At 39.5% G+C, this 9,714-nt stretch overlaps 1 protein-coding gene across 15 annotated transcripts in view; it reads left to right on the plus strand.

Annotated features, from left to right (window-relative positions):
* STK33 (serine/threonine kinase 33) overlaps window positions 1-7,275 on the plus strand; it is a 57,203-nt gene extending 49,928 nt beyond the window's left edge. For all 15 annotated transcript variants that reach the window (XM_079966323.1, XM_079966324.1, XM_079966325.1 and 12 more), the window contains one exon: window positions 1,799-7,275. In XM_079966323.1, the coding sequence (XP_079822449.1) occupies window positions 1,799-1,981 (183 nt within the window). In that variant the 3' untranslated portion in view covers window positions 1,982-7,275. The remainder of the gene's footprint in view (window positions 1-1,798) is intronic.
* Window positions 7,276-9,714: the final 2,439 nt, after the last annotated feature.

Below are 9,714 nucleotides of genomic sequence, written 5' to 3' on the forward strand. Positions count from 1 at the left end.
TGGGCTGCCATGTAAGTACTTTAGATGCTTCTGCAGTTGGTATTGTGCTTGCAGCAGGCTGGGATCACACTTTAAATGTGCCTCTAAGTAGATGGTCTACATGCCAAGGCCCTGAGTCCCGCGATAAGAAAAGGGAATTGGGGCACTTGCATGTAGAGCTCCCATTAGTGGATGCTGGTTCATACCTAGGTGTCTAGGAGCAAGCATAGTGGCAGTCTCACGCAGTCCCAGCATCTTAACCAACAGCATACCAAGAGGCTAAATAAAACTGCTCTGAATCATTTAGAGGATTTGATTCTGACTAAGCCGATTCTCTTGTAATTTATAGAGGTTGGTTTAGTTAAGTAGCTTCCATATATCAACTTGTGTGATTTATAGTCTTTTTTTATTGGTAACTGCTTTCTCATTGTTCTTGGTGTGTAAACTTGGTGCAGAAGTTTTCATTAGACTAGCCTTCAGAACCTTCCTTGCTTCAGTCTTTGTGGTGCCGTAGTTCTTGCCACTACAGAAATACTTTGCAAAGTAGATGGCGTTCATTTCAGTCCTATAGATGATGTCATCAGGAAGGGAAGTCTGCTAGCGTGGGCAAAGATGTGATAAAGCTATCAAAGTTTCCAACATTTAGGGCTTCTTAGTTCAGGGGGAAAAGGCAAGTATGCGGGGGACATGATAGAGCTGAATAGTGTGGAGAAGGTGGGTAGGGAGTTTTTCTGCCTCTCTCATAATACTAAAACTCAAGACCACCCAGTGAAGCTGAACATTGGAAGATTCAGGACAGACAAAAGAAAGTACAGTGTTACCTCGGGTTAAGTACTTAATTTGTTCCGCAGGTCCGTTCTTAACCTGAAACTGTTCTTAACCTGAAGCTCCACTTTAGCTAACTGTTCTTACCCTGAAGCAAAGTTCTTAACCTGAAGCACTATTTCTGGATTAGCGGAGTCTGTAACCTGAAGCGTATGTAACCTGAAGCGTATGTAACCCGAGGTACCACTGTACTTCTTCACACAGTGTATAGTTAAACTAAGGAATTCATTCCCAGAAGAGGTAGTTGCAGCCATCAGTTTGGATGGCTTTAAAAGACTGGACAAGTTAATGAAGGATAGGGCTGTTGGTGGCTACTACCCATGATGGTTGTATTCTGCTTCCGGTGTTGGAGGCAGTGTGCTTCTGAATTCCAGTTGCTGAGGTTTAAAAAGATACAGAGAGTGCTGTCACATTCTGGTCCTGTTTGTGGGCTTTCCATAGACATTTGGTTAGTCAGTGTGAGAAGAGGGAGTAGATGGGCCCAATAGAACTGTAGACACTTTGGTGATGCAATATTGCGTAGTTCCTTCAGTCTGGGACTGGATTGTGATGGAATACAAAGTCAGGATCTGTTGCAGCTTGTTCTGTCATTCTATTACTGTTCCTTTACCTCTTTTCCTTTTCCTCCCTTTAGTAGACACTCATTGCTGCTGTGCTCTTCCTGGTACTTTTTGAGCATCTGAGAGCTTTTTGGCCTATTGGTTTTTAGCTTACAGAATATGGTTCTGCTGAGTAGTTAGACAAGGATTCTTCCCACTCCTAACACCATGTATTAATAAGAATGCTGTCAAATCTGATTTGCTTTATTGCAACTAACATAGCTCCAGTCGAAGTTGTCCTTTCCTAATGACATTGTATAACTGATCAGAAATCAGAAATTTCTACTACAATTTGAACAGGCATCATCACATGACTGTTTCTTCCTCCCATTAATAAATGTGATATCAAATGTATCCTGTGTTAATTTGTGTTTTTGGTGTCGTTTGTTTTTAAGATTCAGAGTGGTGGAAGTGGGTCGGTGTCTCCAGGATCGGTTGTGAAACGGATGCAGGATAGCCAAGAGAAGAAAACTGAAATGGAAAAGTCTTCCTTTTCTCCGAGTCATGGGTCTCCAAGCAAAAGTTCACAAAAATCAACTACCCTTAGTGGCCTACTCAAAACGAAAAAGAAATCTTAGGGGGTATCCATCAACTCAAAACGAAGTTCTTACGAAGTAACTAGTGCCGATGCCAAAATGTGGCAACTTTATAAAAAGGACCAATGTAGCCTGAACTCTTTTGCCTTTTTTGTTGTTCTGAGATCTATAATCATCAAGAGAGCTCTAGCTTCACAGTAGTGCTGATAAAAGTTCTGAAGCAGTGTGAATTCCTAACCTATGTGAGGGCATCCACTGGTCGTATTACTTTCAGAGCAAGAGCACAGAACTGTGTAAAAATCGGTCTTTTATTTATTGTATTGTTCAGGCAAACGACTGGTTTCTTTCAATCTACTTTCTATGTTTTTCCTAAATTTGCTTTGTATTGTCACAAACATTTGTTGCGTGGGGGAATAAGGAGCCAAAATATGTAATGGCTCGGTGGTATGTATGTATGTAGATTGTGCTTATAACCCTGTAGGCATTATAACTTGTGTACCAAGGTCAATGGATTTTGTTTCTGATATTTTTATGGCACTTTAGTTTGTTTAGAAAACATACTTTAAACATTTTTAGGTATTATGAAAATTGCTGAGGTTCATATTGCTGCTAAAACTCTTGTGTGTTCAAATAAAACAGATCTTAGAAAAATATTTTTCACATGCTAGTTAATCTTCATTTTTGAAAGGATGGATTGTGCCACAGAAGAATCATATTTTTGTAATATGATTCTTTTCTTTTAAAGATAAAGCTCTTTTTGCTTAAAGTTCTTTCATTAGATTATTCTTGAATGCTTACACTTGACATATTTTGCACTGTGAATTATTCAGGCTGTCAGGCTAAATATTTGTGTAGTGGTCTCATTCATATACTTATATAACATTTGGTTCTTTTCAAACTTTTGTGGAAAATTGAGTGTAGGTTTCCCATGATTGCAAGCAACCGTGGGTCCTCAGTTTATGCAGAAATAACAGGTACTTCAGTGAAGCCTGTGAATGAAGCAGATTTCATTCTTCTTCTGTCACCTTCCCAAGATGATTATGCAGGGCAATGCCAAAGGCCCAGTTCCATGTAAGCTGCAGGTTCCCCAGAGGTTTCTAGTTCCTAGTACCTGCAAGTGACTTAATGCGGGCACGCTGCGACTCAGACTTTTCAAGCCAATGATGGCATTTTAGATGTTCACAATATCATTTTAGATTTAATTTGTATGACTTGATATGTCCAGATAAATAGTTGGATATATCCAAACTTTCCCCAAATATGCATGGGTGATAAGGAGGTTGCCTCTTTCTACTTCAGATCTTGATGTCTTACCTTTACCTCATGGGAAGAATTTAATATTTTACTATTAATGTGTATTAGTAAAGTTACAAATGTTATAACCATTTACATTAAAGTACTTCTCTTAATTTAGCTGGTCTTAAAGGTTAACCCCCCCCCAAATAATAATATTCAGGCTATTTTCAGCAAAACCTTGTCCCAGATACTGGATCTGACAGCCTCTCTGGTTTGATATGAAATGGTCAGAGTATCTTAAAAAGTCGAACTAGCTTTCTGAGTCTCCTGACAGAGGTGCAATAGGTCCCTTTTGTTCTAAAAGACCAGATCTAGTTGGCTATTAGCTCTTGGCACCAGTTATTTTCCTTTAGTCAGATAATTGCTTGTAGGCTATGCCAGGACATGCTCTATTAGAGCTGCAAAGGCATCATTAGCCAGCCTCAGGTCAATCCTACCTGATCGCAGGACTGGCTTAGTTGCAAACTGACTATGTAGCGTTAAGGCCGATTCTATTTTGTGTTCAAATAAGTTCTTGACTATTGTAAATGGAATTTTAATGACCGGGGCTGACATATACTGTGCCCTTTGCTCTTTTGTACCCTGGACCCAGGGACATATAGAATTTTAAATAAAAGAAAATATGTCAGTCACGTTACCTCACAACTGGGAGGACTTGTTTACGTACTTATTTAAATACATAACTTTTGCTTTGTTATGATGAAACTTTGTGTAGCCTCTTCAGTGCACTGCTTTTATAGTGGCTAGTATCTTGGTTTTGAAGTTGGAAAATCCAGGGCCAAATCGCCATTTACCTTGAAGCTTAATGGAGCATCCTTGGGAATGTCACTGTCTCTTAGTGCTGCTGTGAACTTATGGGAGGAAGGTTGGGTTAGGGATGCAAAAGTTAACACCACACCACCATATACTCAAGAAGCTTTGCCCCCTTAAAAGTATCTAAACCTTAGAGCACTTTATATTAAAATGACAGCTTGCCTATGCTAATGCTTGTATAGTTTGTAGTCAGTTGCACCACTGGGAAAACTGGAAGAAAGAACCCAGTCTGACAAGGCCTTAATCAACAGTAGTCTGATCCTTTAAAAATGCAATACTAGTTCATTTGTTCAGCCTATCTACATGAAAATTTGATAGATACAATCACCTTGAAGAATGTTTCAAATATTCATGTTATCTAGAGATACAACAGAGAACCTTTCTACTTATGTTTTAAAAAGGGGGCCTGTGAGCCATGCAAGTAGCTTTCACAAGTATTAGCTTTGTTACACTGCAGAATTTTACTAATGATGTATTGAACCTAGTTAGTGAAACAGCAGTGGCTGGCTTTTACAAATGTATTTATTTTGTAGAATGCATACTTCTTGCCCACGCTCGGTGCCACACAAGAAAGAAATGAGATACATGAAAATGCCAAGCTAAAACAACTGTTGATGATCCCCCCCTCCCCCCAGAAACTCCTCAGAGTCAGTAGAAAATTATGTCTCAGGGCTGAATTTGGTACATTCTGCACTGCTTCCTCGCATTGTATCATATCACATCAGTAGGTAAAACTGTACTTTATTAATATATGGTTTAGATTCCATGCTGGGTGCACACTATCATTTATGAGTAGCAGCAAGATATATGTGGAAATGTTCACATTATTCTTGCTCCACCAGGGTACAGTAGCAGTGTTGTTTCAATGTCATTTCTAAGAAGATTTAAGAATTACTCCATAATTTTGTTTTGCTTTGACTCTATCTGCATATCATATTTGTACTGGTGAAAACATAATTTGGAAGGGATGCAGAATAGTTGTGTATATTGTGTGACTGGATATACAAGAGCTGCAGGGTTACATTCTACTCCTGTATTACATGATACCATCCTAGGGACAGGCACTATCCAATGTTTTCTTTAAGTTACAGCAGCTGTTGTTCAATTTAGATGGAGGAAATTTCATACAGTGCTTGTTTTCTTGCTCTGTGCAAGTTACATACTTAACAGATTCCTTCATACCCTGGCACTTAAATTGCATCCTTGGGATTTGGATAAGTAGTTACAGCTGCTTTTAACAAACAAATGGTATCAATTTGATCTGATTTACTTAGAACAATAGGGATATTCCAGGATTCAGAAGCGGGAAATAGCATTCTGAGTGTGGGCATTGCAGCCATGCAGATAGAAAGACCAGAAAAAAAAATCTCATGGATGAGGCTGTGGGGTGTGGGATGGTTGGGGATGATGAGACTTTTAGTACATCTGGAGGGCCAAAAATTAACCAGTCCTGGTCTAGGATCTATATTTCTGGGAAAGCGATATGTCTCCACTCCCCCCCCCTTTCATCTTCAGAGAAGGCATTCTTTCTGCATTGTACTTGCATTGCCTCCTATAGTAACAGGGAAATGAAGGGGAGATTCGCATTAAAAGAGAGGAGGGGATTTTTGTTTTCCCCAAAGGTTCTTGAAATGGGGTATTGCCGTGGAGAAGGGAAGAACATTTTTTTAAAGGCTGCATAAGCTTGCATATGATACAGAAGAGAATTCATTTCACAGAAGAAGAAAAAAAAGAAAGCATTACCAAAACTGGATGGGCATCTGAGTAGAGGGGTATTGTGTCTTTTGGACATCATGAACCTGCTCACATTATATATGTACATTGCAGAAGTATTGGTTTCGATAACTGCCTTGGATTTGGGAGGAAGTGAAGTGAATTAATGTTTTGTGGCAGGCATCAGGAGTTCCTCAGTAGGCAAATGAGGTAGAAAACATTGAAGCTGTCTTACAACAAAAGAGCTACAAGTCAATATTGGTTTTCCTGAAACAGAAGTAATCTATTCTAGCTTTTATTGCTGAACTCTCACCATTTGCTCTCACCAGTATAAATGTTTATAGGGCTATCATTCTCTTACTTAACCCATTCTTTTACTAACACAGGGATAACCATATCCTCCTCTATGTCTCAAGTTGTTTCTGTTGCTAGGGATGCTTATGGCCAGGTTAGGCTGGTTCACTAGCTATGTCTGGAGCAGGATAGCCTGTCCTCTGCTCTGGTGACCTACTACCTGGGCTACTGTAGTGTGCTCTATGTGAGGCCTTCCTTGAAGATGGGTTGGAGGCTGCAGCTAGTGCAGAATGTGGTTGCACTGGCCGCTAACGAACTACTGTGCCCAATTCAAGAAGTCAGTACTTGTGTACAAAGTCTTAATTGGCTTGGGGCCCAAATACCTAAAAGAGTGTCTTCCTCAATATCAGCTGGGAGATTATGTTGGTGGTGCCATTGCTGGATGCTCCCTGGTTGGCACTGACCCACGGCAGGGCTTTCTCGATGACCCTTCCCTGTTTGTGGAATGCCCACCCTGGCATGATGCATCTGTGTTCCTCATTATTAACTTTCAGGACAACTTTGATGACAAATAATGCTTCCTTGTAACTTTAAAATTATCAACTCCAAAAGCATGTAACTCCTTTGAATATTTTTAGATGTTTTTTTTAAGGTTTGAAACATTTACATTATTATTTTATTAGTTGTTTGTATTTATCATTTGATCTATGACTTTGGTGTTTGCTAGCCTGGGCTCCTTTGAGAAGCAAAGTGGGACAGAAAGTAAATAAATAAATTTTATAGGTCAATTTGTTTTAACTGAAACTGATTTGTATGATACCATGGATTTGCCTAGCTTGTTAAAATTATAACATCTAAATATTCTGTGTGCCCATATGAGTTTAAAATCTACTGCTCAGTTATTTCCACAGTAGTTTCCTTACTGGCTCCATCAAATTCAGGACATTCAATGATAATTTAAATATACATTTTTTCCAGTTTGAAGTGCTGTTCCACAGCTAAATCTAATGATTTATATGTTCATGTTTGATGGATGAAATAGTATCCACCCTTATTTTTACTGGAAGTTTCTGCAAAGATCTAAGGGATTGTTTATATCAACATAGGTTTGGCTGTGTTGGCACCAGATATATTTCACAATTGTCCATGTCTGAGTGCCCTTGCCTTTCTTCTCTGTATGTCCATTGAATAAAAAATAAAGTCAGTCAGGAGAAGTTCAAGGCTGCATTTGTTTCTCATCTCCTTCTGTCTCATCTATCTGCATTAAACACTTTTAGACTATATAAAATGAAGTTGAGAGTTAGCCATAGTCTCTGACTACAATTCTTTAAAGCTAATCCTTGGAACCTGGACACCATGGTCAGAAGTTTCTTGGAAAGAGCAAATAACTCAAGAGCAAACCAGCAGGTAATGAAGCAAGATGTGTCTTAGGAGATGTCATCTGTTTGCTGGTAAAGAAGGATAGTCCTAGGTAGCAAGAACAGTACTCAATAGCTGCCTTACCTCTTGTTGCCCCTTTCCTGATCAAAAAGCACTTCTATTTTAAGAAAAAGCTTTCATGCATGTTATGCGTAGATTGCATCCCCTGACAATTGCACATGCATGTTTTGCCGCCTCCATATATAATATATATGCAGCAGCCGTTTGTAAGGCAGTTTACTACAAGGTAATACATTTCTGCTGCAGGACACTGATGGCGACAGGAAGAGGAAGGCCTTGCAAGGTGGTAATGGAGGCATGGGACTGTTACATCAAATCCATGCACTGATGGGCCATAATGTCAGTGGCCCATACTGCGCACTGCCAGCCACTCAGCAGCTGCATGCTTGTGCCTGCGTGGTGCTGAACAAAACCGTTCCCAGGTCTTGACTGCTGCCTTATGACATCCTCTGCTAAGAGCATCAGGTAACTTATCCTTCTATATTACTGCTAAGCATGGAATTACCTTCCATCAAACTGCCTCAACAAGCCACCACTGTGTATACTGTATGTGCTGGGAAGCTGAGACCAGTTGTAGCTTCCTGGCTTGTATGCATTCAGCAAACCACCCACGTGTTCTCATTCCATGGAGTTCCATTCTTTTCCTTTTATTTTTCCTCCCATTGTAGTGTTTTCCATTTAGGAAAACAAAAATAGCCATGGTTATGGAAATGTTTCTTATTTTTGACAAATAAGAGCTAACTGTCACATGCTCAAAATGTCAAAGTGTCTCTCGACCACTGCCTCCGACCCCAAGAAATAAGGATTCTCATTCCTTTTGTAAGGATTGGCTCCCAACATCTCCACTGCTAATAGGAATTTATTTATTACTTATCAATGGTTTGTACTTAGACTGTTGTGTCCAAGAGTCTCTGAGCCAAATTATAAGTCATTTTGGCATGGCAGTGTTGAGTCCAGTTGCTACCTATCCAGAAAATGTTGAATTGTCACTGGGGATTTCGACTTTGAGCTGTGCTGGACTCCCAGCACAGAAGTTCCTCGAAAACATTTGACATGAAGTTTTCCCTATCTGTAGCAATAACTTTGTATCTGCTGTGTGGCATGGTCTGTGCACTGAACGAAGACAACTCAGATACAAAAACTGGACAGAACACCTTATCAAAGGTCATGTTTATTAAATTCCCATTTACTCTTTTTTCTGTCTAAAATATACATTGACCTTCATGATGGTTTCTTTCTTTCAGGATCTGTGATATAAACATGCTCTTTGGAAAATACATTTCTCCTAGTTCTCCCCTTCTCTGTTAAAATTCCATTAAAAAGTACCACATGCCGTGCAAAATGTATTTGAATAAATATCCCAGACTCCTATATAATAGAACAGAAGCTTAATGAAAATGTTTGCTGGAAAAGCATTTATCTTGCATGTTGATGCTATGAAATAGCACAGCTTATCTGTATTGTTTGTAATCTGCTAAAGGACTTGAAAAGCAGTGTGCAAAACCTCAATGCCTCCTAAGCTTGGAGTCCATTGATAACTTTTTTTTAAAGCGGCTTTTCTTTTATATATCTGGTTTGCTAATTAATCATAATAAAGAGATATGAGCAAATTAGTCCCAAACTAAATTATAGTCCTATCCCTCTAATGTAGGGAATGCATCAGGAATGTAGTTGAAGGTTCTCAGCACTGGAACTGTTTTGAAGAAAAAAGAAGAAGGAGCACATAGCTCTTCACAATCAAAGAAAAAGAAGAGATGTGCAGGTGAGGGATGGAAAGCAAACCCTGTAGCACAAGGTTGCTTCTCTTTGATATGATCGATGGGGGGAAAATGGGCTTCTGTATGACTAGAGTAAAGTAAGGTCAGGATGAGCCTTTTCAAAGCGACAAAAAGACTTTAATCTTTTCCTTCCTTACCTTTTCAGTGAATGTTAGTACATCTTAAAGGTGCCTAATTGATGTCTCTGGTACACCAGAAGTCCTTTGTTTGTTATTGTAACCTCCAGATTTGGCTGCTGCAGTGGGCTGTGCTAACTTTAAGCCAGTGCCAGAACACCTTTGCTCAGGGTTTGCCATTGGCTTCCAGGTAGAGGTAGAGATATTTCTAGGAGCAGCTCAAGGTGCTGACTATGACAAGTGCCCTAGTTTCTCTAGCTTGCTTTGTGCCTTAATAGGAGTTAAATTTGGCTGAGGTGATAATAGCCCCAATCGTCTTCTTCTT

Source organism: Podarcis cretensis (genome assembly GCF_951804945.1).
Source record: "Podarcis cretensis genome assembly, chromosome: 1".
NCBI lineage: Eukaryota > Metazoa > Chordata > Lepidosauria > Squamata > Lacertidae > Podarcis > Podarcis cretensis.